The sequence below is a fragment of the Penicillium angulare genome, assembly GCF_028827245.1.
Source record: "Penicillium angulare strain IBT 27051 chromosome Unknown utg000007l_segment0_segment0, whole genome shotgun sequence".
Taxonomy (NCBI): Eukaryota; Fungi; Ascomycota; class Eurotiomycetes; order Eurotiales; family Aspergillaceae; genus Penicillium; species Penicillium angulare.
In genome coordinates this window covers 616,569-635,047 of record NW_026623166.1, presented here as the reverse complement: position 1 = coordinate 635,047, position 18,479 = coordinate 616,569, and the positions used below count along the sequence as shown (strand labels likewise).

At 47.2% G+C, this 18,479-nt stretch overlaps 5 protein-coding genes across 5 annotated transcripts; 2 read left to right on the top strand and 3 right to left on the bottom strand.

The window, feature by feature from the left end:
- Positions 1-1,155: 1,155 nt before the first annotated feature.
- N7478_009496 (putative nicotinamide N-methyltransferase) lies at positions 1,156-2,346 on the top strand (the record flags this gene model as incomplete). Its single annotated transcript, XM_056925710.1, has 2 exons — positions 1,156-1,702; positions 1,787-2,346. 2 exons carry the CDS (start codon positions 1,156-1,158, stop codon positions 2,344-2,346), a joined length of 1,107 nt encoding a protein of 368 aa, XP_056775080.1.
- A 281-nt stretch (positions 2,347-2,627) lies between these two features.
- Positions 2,628-3,803, bottom strand: N7478_009495 (putative S-adenosylmethionine-dependent methyltransferase; the record flags this gene model as incomplete). Its single annotated transcript, XM_056925709.1, has 2 exons — positions 2,628-3,585; positions 3,748-3,803. The coding sequence occupies 2 exons, from the start codon at positions 3,801-3,803 to the stop codon at positions 2,628-2,630; spliced, it is 1,014 nt and encodes a 337-aa protein (XP_056775079.1).
- A 1,125-nt stretch (positions 3,804-4,928) lies between these two features.
- Positions 4,929-7,028, bottom strand: dspD (putative protein-tyrosine phosphatase; the record flags this gene model as incomplete). Its single annotated transcript, XM_056925708.1, has 1 exon — positions 4,929-7,028. One exon carries the CDS (start codon positions 7,026-7,028, stop codon positions 4,929-4,931), a length of 2,100 nt encoding a protein of 699 aa, XP_056775078.1.
- Positions 7,029-12,136: 5,108 nt separating this feature from the next.
- Positions 12,137-14,791, top strand: N7478_009493 (putative LPXTG-motif cell wall anchor domain protein; the record flags this gene model as incomplete). Its single annotated transcript, XM_056925707.1, has 2 exons — positions 12,137-12,718; positions 12,887-14,791. The coding sequence occupies 2 exons, from the start codon at positions 12,137-12,139 to the stop codon at positions 14,789-14,791; spliced, it is 2,487 nt and encodes an 828-aa protein (XP_056775077.1).
- A 1,811-nt stretch (positions 14,792-16,602) lies between these two features.
- N7478_009492 (KH domain-containing protein) lies at positions 16,603-17,908 on the bottom strand (the record flags this gene model as incomplete). Its single annotated transcript, XM_056925706.1, has 2 exons — positions 16,603-17,315; positions 17,512-17,908. The coding sequence occupies 2 exons, from the start codon at positions 17,906-17,908 to the stop codon at positions 16,603-16,605; spliced, it is 1,110 nt and encodes a 369-aa protein (XP_056775076.1).
- Positions 17,909-18,479: the final 571 nt, after the last annotated feature.

The window sequence follows — 18,479 nt, the reverse complement described above, 5'->3', positions numbered from 1 at the left end:
TACTTAGCTTTTACAGTCCTACACACTAGCCAATTACAGACTTGAGGTGACTGGGGAAATTTCCAAGGTTGGAAACCAATGTTCTGAATCTACATTCGGTATATCAGATAAAAATAAAAAAGTTATCCACCTTGGTGTTGGGCAGCCCGATAACTGATAACCAATATAGAGAACACAGATAGTAGAATTGTAGATAGTCACACAGATCAATGATTAATCATGTTTGGTAAAATTAACACCTAATTATACTCCTCAATTAGCTCCTTTCCAAATCCTGCACCTGCTCGGAGATATCCTGAATCAAATCGCTCTATTTAATTCCACGCCAGGGCCCATCGACGATCAGATCCCCTCGTCGCATCAGCCCGCGCACTAGCGCTGCCGAGGAGGATCTTTACCCCGACTGTTCAAGCTCGAGATAAATTTAATATTAATAATAATAAATAATAAATACCACCTAATCTGCCCTGCTGGTCCAGATCCAGCCACAGGCACGCACACAGATACACACAGACTCCAGGGCTAATTATTACTTGCCCACGGCCCTTACTAGTACATACATATAGTAGGCAGTAGGCATGCAATGTTACTGTACTGTATTGGCCCCTTCACTTACCATGGAAACAAGACATTCTGGCACATTCTCCTCGGCATTCCATTCCTGAGAAACATGGGTTCCTGCGGCTGACAGCCCTGAAGGGAGACGTGGCTGATGCCGATCTCTAGCTCAGCTCTGCAGAAAAGAATAAAAGAGGGAAAGAAAGGCAAAAGCAAAAATAATAATCCAAGCTTTTTCAAATTCTTTACAGAACAGAAATATTTAAATCGGATCGAAACTATTGATTTATCTTAAACTAAAAATAAATAACAATGAAATCATATGAAACTCCTCCATGTCTCGCATTGCGTCTTATTGTCAATTCAAGCCCCAATTCCCCACTGTGACGCAATACAAACAATGCAAACGCTTTTTTGGTGATTTTGTGCTTCACCGATCCGACAATTGCACTACGATGAAAGGTACAACTCAATTGCCTTTGCCTTTCAGGTAAGGAAAGGAACATCTAGACCGGCCTAGCCAGTCTTTACTCATAAGAAAAACTGGAAACAAAAAAAAAGCAGTCAAAGATCCGGATACAAAGCAAAGTCACCACCATGCTTCATTCCCGATTACGCCCATTGCCCCGCCGCAATCACACCTCTGCAAGAATCCCTGCACTAGCGCCAACACCAGACAGAGACCAAGACTCAAAGCCTGAAACAGAAGAAGAGGAAGATGAAAGCTCCGACGACGCAGAAGACCTCTTCGGTGCATTCCTCCCACATCTCTTCCCAGATGATGCACCCTCGTTCCACGGTGATCCAGGCAAACACCTCCTCTACTCCTCACCGCGCTATGGGGAGCTAGAAATCATGGTCCCCTCCTACCCGGAGAACAACAAGAGCACTGATTCAAGCTCCGCTGTTACCGGGCAGGGAAACGGGAATGGGAATGGGAAAAATAATGCCGAAGAGGGACGGAAGCTTTTTGCGCATTTCTTATGGAGCTCTGGGATGGTTGTTGCGGAGGGTGTTGAGCTTGCTGCTTGTGATTCGAAGGATGATTTGAATGATCCGGAGTATTTTGTTGATGATGATGCTTTGCAAGAAGCGAAAGAGATATGGAGTGTACGGGGTGAAGATGTACTGGAGCTTGGTGCAGGTATGTATGATTTGGGTCTGTATACGGTGTACAGATCTATACTTCAACTTCAAGTTTGAGTACATTGAATTCTAACCATATTAGGCGCTGGTCTCTCATCTTTAATATGTGCTCTATCCAACGCATGCTCCGTCACGATAACAGACCATCCATCCTCACCTGCCCTAAAAGGCGCAATTCAGTTCAACATATCTCATAACCTCCGCAACATCGAATCAAATACAAACACAAAAACCTATACAAAATCTACCGATATCTCTATCCACCCGCACGAATGGGGGAATCTCTCCGATACCTTCGCAGCTGAAAACAAAGGAAAATTCACACGCATCATCGCAGCAGATTGCTACTGGATGCTGTCTCAGCATGAGAATCTCTGTACGAGTATGGATTGGTTCCTTGCGCCGAAGGGAAAGGTATGGGTTGTTTCAAGCTTTCATACTGGTCGTGCTGTTGTTTCAAGCTTTTTTGATACGGCTGATGAGTTTGGGTTTGTGGTTGAGAGGATTTGGGAGAGGGACGTGGTTGAGAAGGATGCTGATGGGAGGGAGAGGAGAAGGGAGTGGTGGGCTTGTGGTGCTGAGGGGGCGCTTGAGAGGAAGAGGTGGTGTGTTGTTGCTGTTTTGAAGAGGAGGGAGGTGTGAATTACGATCGTTATGATTTGTTTGATGATGGTTATGGTTATGATTATGGATCTGTTGCATTGCGTTGCATTGCATACTAATGAGCTTATGGTTATGATTATGATGATGACGATGAGATGTTTTCATGGATCTTTCTACTCAATCTCAGGTAGCTTAAGAAATGAATATTATGATACTGCAAGGCAAGGTATAGCTGCCAAGATGCTTGCCCTAACTTATTATATCAACCATACTAGAGCAGTTCCAGTATACCTTTATACACAACTCAACCAAAATAAATACTATGAAGAACTCGAAACAACCCTCTGAAAACACACCGTACAAACACCCTGTCCCTCAGCCCCCCCAAATCTAAACCGCGGATACTCAACCCGTCCCCAAACACCCAACTTATCACCATCACCATCAACAGAAGTGAACCACTTGACAAGCTCCTCCTCCGTCCAATTACAGCTCGTAACAATTAGATATCCTCCGTTTCGAAGTAAACGCCGTACAATAGACGGGTACCGTTCACAAACATTGGTTTCTTTCGCGTTGTCCGCGAGTGAGATTGCATCGAATGTTCCTTTGTCGAGAACTATATCAAAGCCTCCTTCTTTATAGGGGAACCAGGGGAGTTTTCCTTCTTCTTCGGGTGATTTTGAGAGTGCGACTGGGGATCCATTTGGTGATAGTGTAGCAGTTGAGGAGAGAATGTCCCATTCTTCGAATTGAATTGGGGAGGTTTCAGATTCGGATCCTTCCCCTTGTACTTCTTGGTCCTCGTCTCCTTCCTCGGAAGACTCATCCTCCTCATCCTCACTCCCAGAATGATAAGCAGAATGTCCCCTCGTACGCTGTAACTCCCTCGCTAACTCCACAGATTGTGCAGAGTAATCAACTCCAACCATCCTCCCGGTATATCCACCCCTCTTCTGGAGAAGGGCTAACATGCTTCCATTCCCCGTTCCAAGATCGAGGATGCTTGCTTTTGACGTTTTGCTTTTTGGGCTTCTAGCCTTGTTGGTTTTGCTGCGAGCTGAAAGCGGGAATGAAGAGCATGTTAAGAAACGGAGGACCTTTTCGGGGGCGTTGTGTTCGGAGAACCATGATGTGCCGGGGTCGTCTTCGTCGTTTACGGAGTCGTCTGAGTCGGAGTCTGCATCTGCATCTGAATCGGCTGCGGTTGTGTTTGCATCTTGGGTTGGTTTTTCAGTGGAGATGTGTGCTAGTGTGCGGGCGTAATAGGTTTCCCAGCTGTAGGTAGGATTGGTTAGTTGAATTGAGGAGGAGGGTGATTTTTATGTATGGGTTTAGGTATCATGATGTGCTTTGGTGGGGTGGAGGGGTAGATGGGGTTGGGTTGTGTTAAGTTGATTCGAATGGGTTGTGTTTGGAGGGTCGAAGGGAGAGACATACTAGTCTTTTGAACCTAGTTCACTAGGTGAGAGGTATGTTGGATGTTCTTCGGCCATTTTATAGGTTTCTTGCCCAAGTGAGTGGTGGTTGTTGGAGAAAATTTGCGGGAGTGCGGAGTTTGTCTTATCTGAGATCTGTATCTGATTACCTCCGCCCTACAGTGTTTATACTAAGACAACCAATCGTCTTTCCAATAGTTTTTCCAAACATCGGTCTATTTCTCTCGTAATACCTTTACTAAGGTAATTCGAAAGGCTTAGATGATATTATACCTAAGTAGAGATTTGCCAGTGTATAATAGTTAGTGGACTTATAATTATTTATAAAATTTTAGACTACTTTAATGTAATGGATAGGCTGCTGCTACATGGTTACAAGAGAAGAAGATTAAGCTCGAAGCTGTCCATTTCTATTGACTGCGCACAGGGGGTATTTGTCGTTCCTTCAATCCGCCCATATCCAGTATACCATCTCGGTCCACGGATAGACGGACCATAAAACAAAAAGAAATCAGATAAAGAAAAAGAAAAAGAAACGAAAGCTTGCCAGTCGACAAGGTGAGAACGAAAAGAAAAGAAAACAAGAAAGGAAATAGGTAATGTAGCGAAAGGTGCTTGTTTGGTGGCCAACCAAATCGATGTAGATAACAAAAATAAAAGGCCGAGTCATCCTCCTCACTAATATTACAGTTACCGGGTTCCGGGAGAGAGTAGTCTCGGGTGACCCTAGTATTCGCATTTGCATTTTTCATTCGACGCTGGAAATGGACAAATGAAGTACAAGCAGAAGCAAGAACAAGGAAATGTGTGGTATGATGGGAAGTAATAAATAGTGATAGTAATAGCGATAGGTGGTGTTGGCGTGAAGCCAGATGATGAGGTGGTATGGAAACGAAATGGAAATGTAATGTTGAAAAGCGATGAGCGACAGCAAAGCCCGCTTTGGTCATGGAATCATCAGCCCAGTCAGGTAAGGGGTATGAGAGACTGGGCAAAAAAAATGGTTGAAAAGAAGGCGTGGTAAAGACGCCTGGCAGTGAAAGAATGATCCCATAGGAGTATGAAAGACATGCAAAATGTCGGGTCGTAGAAATCGTTTAAGGCCCCTCGCCCCTTTTTCGTTGACGTTATGGTCAAGGTCAAGCTTAAGCAAGAGGAAGGGAGGGGGGCCAGGCAATAAAATTACAGGAACTCGTCGATGTTCCTCATGATCATGCGATCGCCCCCAGCTGGTGGTGGAGGGGATCTCGGATCGGCTGTTTCCTTGGTATGGTTTACCGTGCTTGCGACGTCTGCTACGTGAGCGATTCCGCGAGATGGTGGAGGTATAGGTGGCGGAGAGAGAAAGGTTGATGTTCGAGGGGAAAATAACCCAGCTCCGATCTCTGGGGCATCGCGGACGAATACGTTTCTTTGAACGAGTGGATCACAGCTACTCACGCTGCGTGGAATACCCCGAGGACGCCCCGAAGCAAGTCCCACAGATTGGAACTTTTGTCTGAATGGCAAAGGACGTGGTGAGAGGCTGCGTTTTGGTGATCTATTCCCGTTGTCACTGGTTTTAGGACGAGCGGGACTCGAAGACGGAATGGACAGACAGCCCATTGAAGGAGCTTGTGAAAGGCCGCGAAAAGGTGGTCGGGGGGTCTCGTCTCGAGTGGCTCGCTCTTCCCGTGTTAATTGTGGTTCAGAGCATCGTCGACCACTTTGGACAAACCATTCACGAGGAGCAGGTCTTGACGGTGATCCACGCATCAAGTGGCCTCGGAAATCTGTGAGCTGGTAAATCAGACTCATGTTAGGTCCAACCCACTGGCTTCGTCCCTTGACCATTTCGTACATGGAGTTGAAGTCCAGGTGGCGGTTCTTGTACAGACCATACGCAATAACGAGTGATGCGGATCGACTGGCGCCGAGCTGGCAGTGAACAAGAACCTTCTTACCCTCGGAAATACGCTGGTCGATAAGCTCGCAGAGTGGTAGCAAATCGTCCAGGATTTCAGAGTTGTGGTCCCACGCAACGTGGAGATACTCTGGTATCGTGGCAGATTTAGGAGTGGGGGTAGTCGGGGTCGCAGATTCAGACTCTGAGGGTAGGAATTCGAAGGCGGATTTGAAAGATACTTCAGACATGGCGGTTTGGGGGTCTTCGATGGAAAATCGCTTAGAGGCCATGGAGGCGTTTCGCCAGGTGCTCATTACAGTGTCGTTTTTCTCGGTTTGGTCTTTGTTGAAAGGGTTACGAACTTCTTTGGCGACATTAATCACGGTATCGAATTCCGATGCCTCCTCTGCGGTCGGTTCCAGATATAGATATACGCCTTCGTCGTGAATTCGAATAGGTCCCTCAGGATAACCTCGTTCCTTCTTTTTTGTCGATTCACGAGAGTCAAGGTGATCATCCTCTTCCTCTAAGCCGGGGAGAACGCGGGTAGAAAACGTTGTGCCCTCATCGGCAATTGATGCGAGGGAAGAAGAAGCGTCTTCGGAAAAGCGACGGAGGCCGTTATGCGATGGTGGAGGAGGCAGCGACATACCACCTCGGGGAGCAAATCCAGGCGATGCAAATGAGGCGAGTGAAGGTGATGATTCTGCATGTCGTAGAGATTGGCGTCCCAGAGTCAGAGTTGGAGTTGGCGGAACAATTTCCGATCCAGAGAAAGATTGTTTGAATGAAGGAGTCTGGATCGTTAGGCCTGCGGGACGACGTCGGTTGCTCTTCTGGGGGATCTGGATTGGAGATAGCGGGGCAGAAAGGTGATGTGACGAGGATGTCTCCACTAATGACGCTGTAGCGATGGGAGGTCTGGAGTTTGTTGGCGGGGGCATTCGCAAGGATAAATTCTTTGAATTGCGCGCGCGACGCCCGGGAGAAGGCGGACGCGCCGTTTTCGGGGTAGGCAATAACCGTGAACTGTCGGACATTGTTGGCCTCGTAGCTACTTCCAGGGCGCGGGCAGGAGGCGTGAATTTCGGATATGACAGGGGCATGGCCGAGGGAGACTCTGGAGATGAACTGGGCGAGATATCCCCACCGGAGGGTGAGTCGAATGGTGAGATCGTGGTTGTTGGAGAGGATTCAGTGGAGGCGGATGCTGATGAGGAGACGCTTTCGCGATGGGTTGGATGGAGACGTCTCGAAGAAGAATTGATCGGGAAATGAGGCGAAGGGTGCAAGTGACAGGATGTTTCTTCCTCGAATCGGGGTTGTAGACCACCATATACGGACATGAACGAAGGGAACGAGTCCGGGAAGGACGGAGGACTGGTTTGCACCGGCATGGCTTGACCCCAGTGGATATTTTGAAAGGCGGTTGTATAGTCCCCACCAGATGATGATTTGTAGGGAGAAGGAGAGACAGAAGGTTGGCACGGATGCACAGGAAGAAGCTAGGACATTCGGATGTTTTGCTACCGGCGCAAAAGAATCTTATTGGAGGTTAGTTTTGCTGTTCGTTTGAGGGAGTTCGCGGAGATCTAGGGTGGCGGGTGCGATAAATGCAAGGGCCGAAACCAATGATCGGCAAGCCAGTACGAAACACAATGTGCAAGCACGAGTCATATTGCAGGAGATGAAACAATAGACAAAGAAGAAGGAAAGGTATTACATGATTGAGATGTATAATGGATTGGAAAGGGAGGAAGAAAAGGGAAAGTTGATCACATACCAAAACTCACAGCCCAGATACTTCGATGAGGGATGTATAGTGTGCCGGAGGAGAAAGAAGAAGAGGCAGCGTTGATTGTTTTCTCCCTTCCCTTCTGAGTTTATAAAAAAGCCGGTAAATTTTGAAGGTGAAAATCGAAGGAATGACCGGAAAGCAAGCGAATCGAACGAGGTTAAGGTTAAAGATAGAGGGGTTTTTGCGAGTCGGGGGATTCGGGGCCAAAAGGATGTTGATGTTCGATGTTCCTCCGGGGAACAGGGAAATGATGAAAGGAGAGAGAGAGAAGGCGGTAAAAGGTGTGTATAGTTTGTATAGAGGGAGACGAAGAGGGGGGAGTATGGAGAGGAATAAAGGAATAAAGGAATCAAGAATCAAAATCCAGAGAAGCAGGTAACTTGGACCCTTACATGTTTTTAATGGGAAATTGGGGAATGGGAACTAAGTTAATGGAGTCGCTGATACATGTTACAGAAGTCGAGATGTCCGATTTCAGGCCCACACTGTAATTATTACGGTGGGGAAGACTGCTCGACACAATACCAGGTACTGTAACTGAGGCCTCTTAGCTAGGTAACTCTCAGTACTATAAAGCTCTAATTTTAGCCGCCGGGGGCGTTGGCCAGTATCTGCCTGGTACCGGGCCTGTACTGCGTCGGCGCCAAATCCACGCAAATGAGAGGCCCTTCCCCCCTCCCCGAGGTGATTAAGCTGCGTAACAGGCATGAAGGTCCACTAGGACAGCCTATTAAAGAGAAATAAATAAAATAAAATAAAATGTTCATTTTCTCGTTTGGCTACTATGTATAGAATATGAGGGGTGCAATAAAACACGAGAAACGCTGAGAGATCCCCCAGCACTGTAGCCTCTACTGTACTCTGTGTACTCTGTTATGTTTCTGCGAGGCGAACACAGGATTTATTTTTATTTGATTTTCATTTTTTATTCCTTTTACCACTTAGAAAAATAGAAATGGCCGGTCCCACTCATACCCACTTCCACAGCCGAGCCTTCTGAGCCTTGGGGGAAAGCATTCGTGTTTCTCACATGTTATTACATGCGAAGCAGGAGGATTGGCCTACCATTGGACCAAATTCCTTCCGATCTAGTACACTCGGGAGGGAAGTAAGTGGAGTTTTCTTTCTTCTAGTGGCAAGTCGAGAAAATTCTAAAAAATTACAGTCACAAATTACTGTACAGCAGTCACCAAAGAAACACACACACAAACACCACGGACGGGATGGCCAGTGGAGATAACTGCGCGTTGACTGGGTTGACTGGATGGACTGGGAGGCGCAGGGCTATGTGATTCGAGAAATTCCAAATTCGGTCCTATCCGACCCGTCCCTGCGAGTAGGATGTGCACGGTTCTCTGTTCGCAGTGGCCGAGTCAACACGGCACACCGGGTGAACGGTGGGAACAGGAGGATGAGAACCATGGACGAGGTCAGGAATACGGAGTACTTATACTCTCAGCTTGAATATTCAGCCTTGAACATTCAGCCCCTACTACTAGACATCGAGCTTTGGGGGTATAGCCGTGGACTGAATAGTATACTAGGTGCTGTAAGTACTCCAAGTTGACTTCAAAGATAAAAATAGTCTCGTCTTTCGTATTAAGTCCCTGCTGTACATGTATGTGCAGATAAGATACAGGTTTTCCCTCCCATGCATAATCAAATCATACACTAACTGGATTCATGTTCGATTTCTTGCCGATTCCATCATCTGAAACCCCGGAGGCAAATGGATTCAATGGATCTCGCTCCATCCTGAAACACACCAATCCCGCACTAGTAGGCACTAGTGCCCCCTTGGTGGAGCCAACATCAACCTATCATAGCCTTCAAATCTATTTTTTACCATGAACAGAATTGATCTTCGTTTCCAATATCGTGCTTCAGCTGCACTTGTTCTCCTCCACAATTGGATTTTCACCCATCATGACCTCATGAGTGCTTCCTGGACTTACTGTACACGGAGTACACTATGGACAGATCTACGCAGTGGTAAGAATGTATATTATTTAAGAAAGGAAAAAGAACTGCACATCTTGCACATCATCAATAGTCTGTTTACAGTAAAGTCTGAAAATGAAAATCGGCGGATCCTCTCGAAACAAAGAACAAAAAGAAGAACAAAGAGTCTGATCGGCGGGGGGTTTTCCACGTGGAATGGTAGAATGATGGTTTGAAGGCTGGTGTGTTCCAAGGATTCAGGTGGATTCGTGGTCCTGTCCTGTCTTGGGGTTTTGGTCTTGGGGCTGGGGATTTATACACTATCCCCAGTTCATCGATAGTGTCTTGTGTCTTGTCCTTGTTCTGATTCTTGTCCACTCCCTCGTTACTTAGGGTTCCGACAAAGGAGCAGGAAGAGGGTTACTGTTCTCCGTGCCTATCTCGTCTAGTCCACGATTCCAAGATTAATGGCCCCCATAACCAAGATCTGCGAATTGAAAGGAAAATAATAAAATAATAGTAAAAAGCACAGTCCTGCTCTCTATCTCACCGCATTTCACTTATGTGGAGTGAGTGTCTAACTGTACTCCGTGCATTCGTACACTCCCTATGTAATTCTAATTCAATCCTGAATCCTCCCAGCCGTCCCAATATTCTTTCCCGTCGTTTCAGACAAATTGTATCAGCTACATCCAATAGCCATGTACGGGGTAAATTGCACCAGTTCCTGATGAACAGTACCTGTTTCAAATCCAAATCCAAATTAATTCTATTCTAAAAATAACTTGAAATCTTACCTTTGTACGGAGTCTACGCATAGTTCTATCTGCATTACCCCCTACCGACACGGCGGCTGACGTTTACGTTGTTTCTTGGCTCTGTTTCGTGTCTGTTTCGACCTCCTCACCTACTCCTCGTTTACCCCTGTTCCTGTTTGGCCAGCCAATATACAGTACTTCTTCTATATTGTTTATTATTGTTTATTGGTTCTTGACAGCCGCCGACGGGAGAAATGTTGTTCTAGATCTTCGTTCACCGGCCAACCAGGGTTGATGCCGCGAGTATAGTATATTAATAGTTTTGTATCACATTGATGCTCGGCTATACAGTCTTGGTGCTTAAAGGTTGTCGCCGTGACTGTGACTGTGACTGTGACTGTGATCTGGTACGTATTGTACATTAGTAGCCCCGCATCATGGAGATCAGCTGCACATTGTATGTAGTATGTATCCCTCGCAGTGTATGTAAATCATGTAAATCTATACTTGGTACATCGAGGCTCCAGTTCCAGTTGGAAGGTTCCAAGTTCCACCTTCGTCGCGGACACGGTGTTCAACTTGAAGTTTGTTTCAGCACACGAGGACTTGACTATTTCGACTCAGACTCAGACTCAGCCATGGTAGATCCAATCCTTAATGTTATTACCGAAACTTGAATGGTTAAAGCTGTCTGCTTCGTGTCTTGACTGTTTACGGAGTCATGTCGTGATAGGTTCTGAAACTGCTAACTGCTCTAAGGCTTGCCACTCACGCCTCAAGGAACCCTAGTTTATTTACTTGCGCCACTATGGAGCCGAGCCACTTTTTATCTTCAGCTATGTACAGTAAATGCCCACTCTAAGTATTGATGAGCTGAAGTTAACATACTCGTCTGCTTACTATTACCAATATAGGTCTTGCCTACACAGTTAGATCTACAGTATATACCTGTTCAGTCTGAGTTTTCCAAGGTTAGAACTACATGATTAACAGAACTTGAAGCATCGTGTTCTCGGGGATATACCACAATCTCCGAGTTATACATTCAATAGAACCATGGAAGAGTACCCGGTGTTTCTCCTGCCCCAGTGACAGCGGATAACTCGGAGATTATAGTGAGATCTTGACTTGGAACTTGAACCAAGCAGTTGATTTTACTGGATCTACCATGATTCCCCAGGACAAGTCGTCAGCCACGTGGAAAAGAAACCCACCACGACAGACTAGAGTGTGTACCAGAGACAGAAATCTGAGCTAAGAATCAATCGTATCCTGTTTATCCACTGCAGGGCTGTTTTTTTTTTTTTTTTTCTGGTAGAAGATGGGACTCGGAGTAATCGGACTGGTTCCATATTTATGAGGTTGACCATGGCTCGAACGGTGGTGGTTCCATGGATCTTTTATTTATTTGTTGTGGGTAATTAACGGAAATTAAAGGGAATGAGAGGGTTTTGATCTTGGAGATGGAAAAGGTTGAATCTAACGGGGAATCTTAGTTATTACTAGCTTAGTTTGAGTGTGGTGTGTTGATGTTGGATGTGAATTAAAGTTGGTGTCATCTACATAGAGCCTGAGCCCTGTACCTACATAGTAGTAGTATCTCCAGTATTATCTTCACGAGACTACATCCACATACTATATCCATGACTGTAGTATCATCTATACACACAAATCCAAACAGTCACTTTCATTATTAATGATAATAACCAAACCATCCAGGATTCACGCCCAACCCAAACGGGCCTCGCCCGTAATCAAATTTTCCCAGCCACGATGATTTCCATCTGCACTGGCTCCATTTTATGCGAAAGTGGACTAAAACACCCAAATAACCTTGAAACCATAAGAAGCTCACTAGAATTCCGTCGAATCTGACAGGTCGATTCTCCCATCTCGTGCTGTTTATCCTTGTACTTGCATCGCAGTGATCCACGATGCATATTCGGTGACTTCAAGGAAACTTGAACCTTGTGGAAGCAGCGGTGACCAGGTGACCGTGACCGTGACCATGACTTTGTTGTCCGGCAAGGAAAGAGTCACTTGGTGCGCCAGTCTTGATTATCCCAATCTTTCAAGTCTCGACTACCTCGACACTAGACCATCCTCTCTGCACAAACCCGTTAAACCTATCGAGCCCGTCGCGCCCGGCAGGCCTAAAGGCTCCACCGCAACCACCCGTGAAACGCCTGCTCCTGACACTCTGACCCCCAGGGGACTCAACCGGTCCCGTCGATCCGTCCCAAGCTTCCTCCCCAGCCTCCAGGATCATTCAGCTTTGAATCGTCATTCGGCTCCAGTTGCGATCGAAGATTTCCCTTCAAACCCCAATGTCGCCGAGCGACGAATCCAAGATCCCAGCTCCGCGCTCCGCCCTGATGTAAACGGCATCATGCCATCGAGCGTGGCATACTCCGAAACTCGAACGCTGCCCAGCGGGCATCGTCGTAGCTTGAACGCTGCCCCTCGCTTTACCTCTGAGTCGAATGTGAAGATGGACGAGCCTCGTCCTAGAAATGATGATATCTTCTTGAACATCGCAAAGACTGATACTGACCGTCGAGAATCGCTGGGTCGGTCGGACTTTAGACGTGTAAGTCTCCCCTCCCTCTCCCACGACGTAACATGGTCGCAATCTTTTTCAGGAGACCATGGCGCACTACCCGTGGGACAAACTTTGAAATCGAACGATTCTCGGAGCTCCTGGGTGATAAACAAGGGAAATATTGAAGCAAGCTAACAATCTCTCTTTCATGAACAGTCGCGATTAGGTTACTCCAGTGGAAGTTTACGGTCGCCAGCCACTCGCGAACAGAATGAATCAACCCCTTCCCCAGATCATCGCCCCAATAATGTTGAAAGCCCCTTGCTTTCCTCACAAAATGACTCTCCTACAATCCCATATAGCTCTACCCCTTATTCTCCAGCGGCTTCGGCTCACCCTCTCGATGATCCAAATCGCTTCCGCTACTCCAGCTTGACGTCAGGTGCGCGATCTACAATTGGCGCTCCTCGCAGCCGACTCAGTCGCGCCAGCCCTGAGACATCGCCGCGCTCGCCTGCCATAAACGGAGAACATCGTGAGCGACGAGCCTCTTTACATGAATCGCGCTTACATCGAAATTCCGGTCTCTCTACCGTCAGGGGAAGTCGACAACCTTCAACTTCAGAAGTTACCGAGCGCGCCCACGGTGACGGAGAGAAGTCACGACTAGACGGAACTGAATCTACACTATCCACTACTGCGCCGTCGACTGTCTGGGACGAATTAGATGATCTGAAATCGCGCATTCGCAAACTAGAGTTGACAGGGAAACTACCCCCGTCCTCTCAAGCGGCCATTTCAGGCGCAGCTAACGAAAGGCCTCGGACTGCTGCTACAACCATGACTGCTATGTCTACTTCACCTCGACACCACCGCAAAGTGAGCAGTCCATCTACGGAGGCGGAAAACGCTGCACAGAATCCCGTGCACCCTCTTCTGCAGTCAGCATTGGCCAAGGCAAAGTCGGTCTTGAGTAGTGACGTGTACTCGGCGCTAGAGGCGACGATCACAGATGCATTGGCTCTTTCCACAATATTGGGCGTCAGTACAGCTCCGTCAGGCACCGTCTCTGTGGTGAATGGAGGGTACAGTTCGTCGTCCGAGCGTCATGCTCGCCGCAAGGCCGATAGTGTGTGTCGTAGTCTCACTGAGCTCTGTCTATCTTTGACAGATGAGGAGCTCAGAAGAAGTCGATTTTCTTCAAGCCAGGGTCCGTCATCACAATTCCAGCGATCGACAAATGGCAAGAGTGATGCTGATTCGCTAGCGCCAGCACCAACACCTTCATACCAGCGAGCTACAAGCCACGAGCCTGAAGCATCTGAGCTACGCCATAGCACCAATCGTATTCCGAGTCGCCTCGAAGCGCGCAGAGCATCTCTAGCCAATCCTAGTCCCGGGTCTACCATTGAATCTATATCGGCCCAATCACCGAACCTACCTACCCCTCCAAGCCGTCTTCACCGCATCTCCACATCAATGCGTAGTCGCAGGGTACCTACCGAAGAAGACGGCGCCGAGACCCCGAATCCAAATAGTCGCGCCCTCTCACGAGCCATGACGGAAATAGGCACACCAAGCCCTGCGCAAAGTGTCTCGCCTCGACAAAGGGTCTCCAGGGGCCATTCAGTATCTGTATCTCGTTCTATCTCCGGCGTCCAGCAAGACCAGGGACTAGGCATAACTCCTCGCTCACCACAATACCCTCCATCAACTCCTCAAGTATCAGCCTCACAACCTCGAACACCCTCCACACTATCCCAGACTGGGATCCCATTTCGGCGAAGCTACATGACACCAGCCGTTTACTCCCCTGCAACCTCAAGATCCAATATCCAAGCTGGATCACGCCGCTACGGTCTTTCCCCTGGTCTATCAAATACCACGACAACGCCCAATTCCAATTCTGGACCGGGACCGGAGGAAAATTCCCGTTCCTCCCGACTGGAACCCTCTCAAACTCGCATCAGTGCCCCATCCAACAAAACAGTCACAAGCTACACTCCTATCCAACAACAACGTCTCCGAACAAATAGTCTAGGCAGTCGGAGATTTGCACTAAGACGTCGTTCTGCTGTTAACCCCGACGATACAGTGAATCTAGACGATAGCATTGATTGATACCCTCTATTGCATCTTGTTGATTCTCCAAAGAAAACAAAACAAAACAAAACCAAGCCAAAGCCGAGCCAAGCCATGGCGCCTGCATCTTTTTATCTTTAGCAGCGACCTCGCATGATACGGAGATTATATTATCTTCTCTGTCCGGCGTTATTGTTTATTTCAGTGGACGCTTGCATTGCTTATCTTGCTACATGCATGAAAGTCGGAGTCTTGCATTGCATTGTTCCACATCTACGTCACGTCACGTCTGTCTGCATTATGGATTTCTTCTGTTTTATCTCCCATACCTCATATGAAGATGGGTTATTGAAACGCCATTTCTTTTCTTTTCTTTTCTCTTCATTTTATTTATTTTCCTTACTATTTTCTCTACTGTCACTGCTATTTTTTCCTTGAGTCTCTTTTTTTTGTGCTAATGACCGTGGGTTTCATTGTACAAAAGTCATATCGGCGTCTCTTTATTTTTGTACATTGTTTAGCACGAGCACGGACACGAACAAGTATGAGTGGTACTAGTGCTGGTATTTCTTGTGTTTAGACGCGATTTTATGATACTGGATGTGCTTATATGGTATGATACGAGTTTCGAGATGAATGAATGAGACTTGAATTTTATTTATTTTGTTTTATATGACCTGTCTGTATATGATTCAATTGTTTAGTATGGACCTACCCAGTATGTTCTTCGACTCGGACTCGGGCTGTATGTAGCCCAGGCAATACCAGTGGATCTATAGATTATGTATCCAAGTATATGCATGGGTTACCAAAGACTGGATTCGCCCATAATTGCATTTACAGGTACAACTATAGGTACAACTACAGTTCAATCCAATCTGCCACTAGATATCTTTACAAGAGAATAAATTGACCATATCATACCTATCCACTAGGTAGAAGTATCGTCTGAGTATTTAGTTAACTCCGATAAGTGACATGTCCACGTCACATTGTCGACCGTAAGATATCTCAGGAAGAAATAACAGGTAAGGTAGCAAACGGAGATAAACATAGAAGAGGCGGGTACGGGTAGAAGACGATTAGGAGCAGGTGAAGATTAAATTGATTTTTTTTCAGGGTTTCGGAGAGGTTTCGACGCGGAGATGTTAATGAGAATGGGAATGGAATGGGAATGAAAGGAAAAGGAAAAGTGGATAGAGAATGGAGGTGGAGGTGGAAATTAGGACATGAGGAAAGAAAGGGAAAGAGAAAAAGAGGGCGGTCAAGTAGGTGGGACGAATTTGTCCAGATTGGTTGAGATGGATCTTTAGAGGAGACAGAGGTAAAGACCGGGATGAGAAACAAAGACATGCGCGATCGTCGAAGATGATTGATGGTGGGTTTGGATTGGGATTGGAGGATGATTGATTGCAATTGCAATTCCAAGTCCAATTGCGAGATATGCAGGATCAGGATCAGGAGATTACATTGCAATCATTCCATTCCAATTCCAACTCGAAAGGTCGAAACCACAGAACTCGAAATCGAAATCAAAAAATGAGATCGTATCTAGCAGAGCCATCCATCGCAGCAAACTTTTTGCTTCTGGTAGAATAGAAGTGACGTGGAAGGAGGTTGGAAGCAGGATGTCGCAGGAGAATAAACGGGAATTAAGAAGAGGAAACAAAACAAAACAAAACGCACGCGCTTGCACATGACCGCCGCTGATCATGACCGACAGTCTCTGAAGTCATTAGGTTCAAAGAAACAAAAGGAACCAAGGCGAAATGCAGTGGCAGTTCCATTTAGTCTCCCTGTCAGATTGCATGACGCAGGAGACTTTTTTTCTTTCAAATCTTTTGATGAGTTTACTCCTGAGGCAGCTGGCTGCGGCGAGTTTTCTCGGCTTCGAGGTTCTCGTACAGGAGATACAGAGCCTTCTCGTTAGCCTGAGCACTGCCCATGATGGTAAACATGCGCTCGCCAGTCTCATCATGAGGAGCCTTAGCGATCGAGATACGGGCTCCGGAGCTTCGACGAATCTCAGTGATCTTGGACCCGGCGCGGCCGATAATGCAACCAACCATGTCAGCGGGGATGCTGATGTTTTGAGTTTGAATCTCCTCGCCGTCCTCTGTGACAAGTGGGTATCCACGGTTACCAGCGTCAGAGCTGGATCGACGGTAGCCACTGTTGTCACTGAAGTCGGCGCCGTTGCCAGTACGGTTGTAGCGGTTGTTATAGCTGCTGCTGCCACCACTGACGGAGTCCCGGTTGTTGCTGCCTCCACCGTTGTTGCTGAGAGGTTGAGTACCGACTGATGCGCGCACGGCAGGGTTATAAAGAACGGTTCCGGTACCGCGTTGCCAGTCGTCGATAAGGCACTTTCCGATCTCCCACACGGCCTTCTCGATACCCTCGGGGTTACCCTGCACCTCCACAATGCGCTCTGTAGACTGGGGGAGCATTTCCTTCTGAGCAACCATTCGAACACCGGAGGCATCTTGGATGTGCTTAATCTTCAGGCCCTGTCGTCCGATAATGGTACCCATCTGGTTGTGGGAAATGAGCAGACGCACGGCTGGAAAATCATAGCAATTAGCTTCATGTCTTCATATGTTGTAGGCACCACAGGTGTGTATTTTAAAGTAAGACTTTGAACATAAAGAGAGAGAAAAAGAGTGGCCTTCTTCTCCCCTCCGTTACATGAATTTCTTCATATAGAACAAATCCAGTACCCCAGATAGAGCGCGAAAAAAGAGAATTCAAGTACTTACGGTGGGTCCCATTGTTGGAGACAATACCGCCCATTCCCATCTGTGGAGCACCGTCCAACAGACCCTTAGCCACGATCGCATAAGCTTGAGCAGTGCCTTGAAGAGGACCAGTCACGGTCAGGACTCGGTCGTGCACGCCGGGAACAACCTTGCTCACACCAGCCTTTACGCCAGTCTCGTCGCGCAAATCAGCAACATTCTTGCCAGCCTTGCCGATGATGACACCAGCCTCCTTGGATGACACGATAGCACGGAGAGTAAGCATAGACTGCGCATACTCCTCTTCACTCTTGGGAGTGGCGTCGACGTCACCCTCAGGAATAGCATCGTTGTAGGCGTCAGTCATAGGCTCCTCGACCACAGTCTGGTGAACTTCAGTAACATCCATGGCGTCCATTATTGCGGCAGCGACAGGTCAAAAAAACTTTTGAAGGTTTAATCGGTTGGGAGGATAAAATGAGGGAGGGTCCGGCGGAAGTCACACGGTCGCGGCGGAGAAGCTGGAGGGGAATTTGACTAAAGTGACACCGTGATTAGACTTTGTGAGGTCAAAGAAAAAGTAAGTGGGGATCACGAGATCTCTCGCGCGATCGTTTTGGATCTTTCATATTGGTCTTGGATCATCTGGGATCAGTTGGGGAATATGGATGGGCTACGTACCGATGAGGGTCCGAGATCGAAGTGGAGAAATCAGCGGAGGGGAAGTCGTATGAGTAGAGGGGGGCTGAGAGAGGGCGTAACGGAAAGGTGATAGGGAAGGGAGGAAAGTAGAGGGAAAGGGAAGAGATAGAGGAGAGGAACGAAAAGAGAAGAGGTGGAGAGGGGGAGTTGGAGAGATTGGAGGGGGATGTCGTTGAAAGAGTTAAAAGAGGGAATGTTGTGAGTTTAGCGGAGACACACCAGTTGGCCCGCTCTTATTCTGCTCTTGCCTAAAGAGCAACCTTCAAGTTGGATACATCACTTCTACT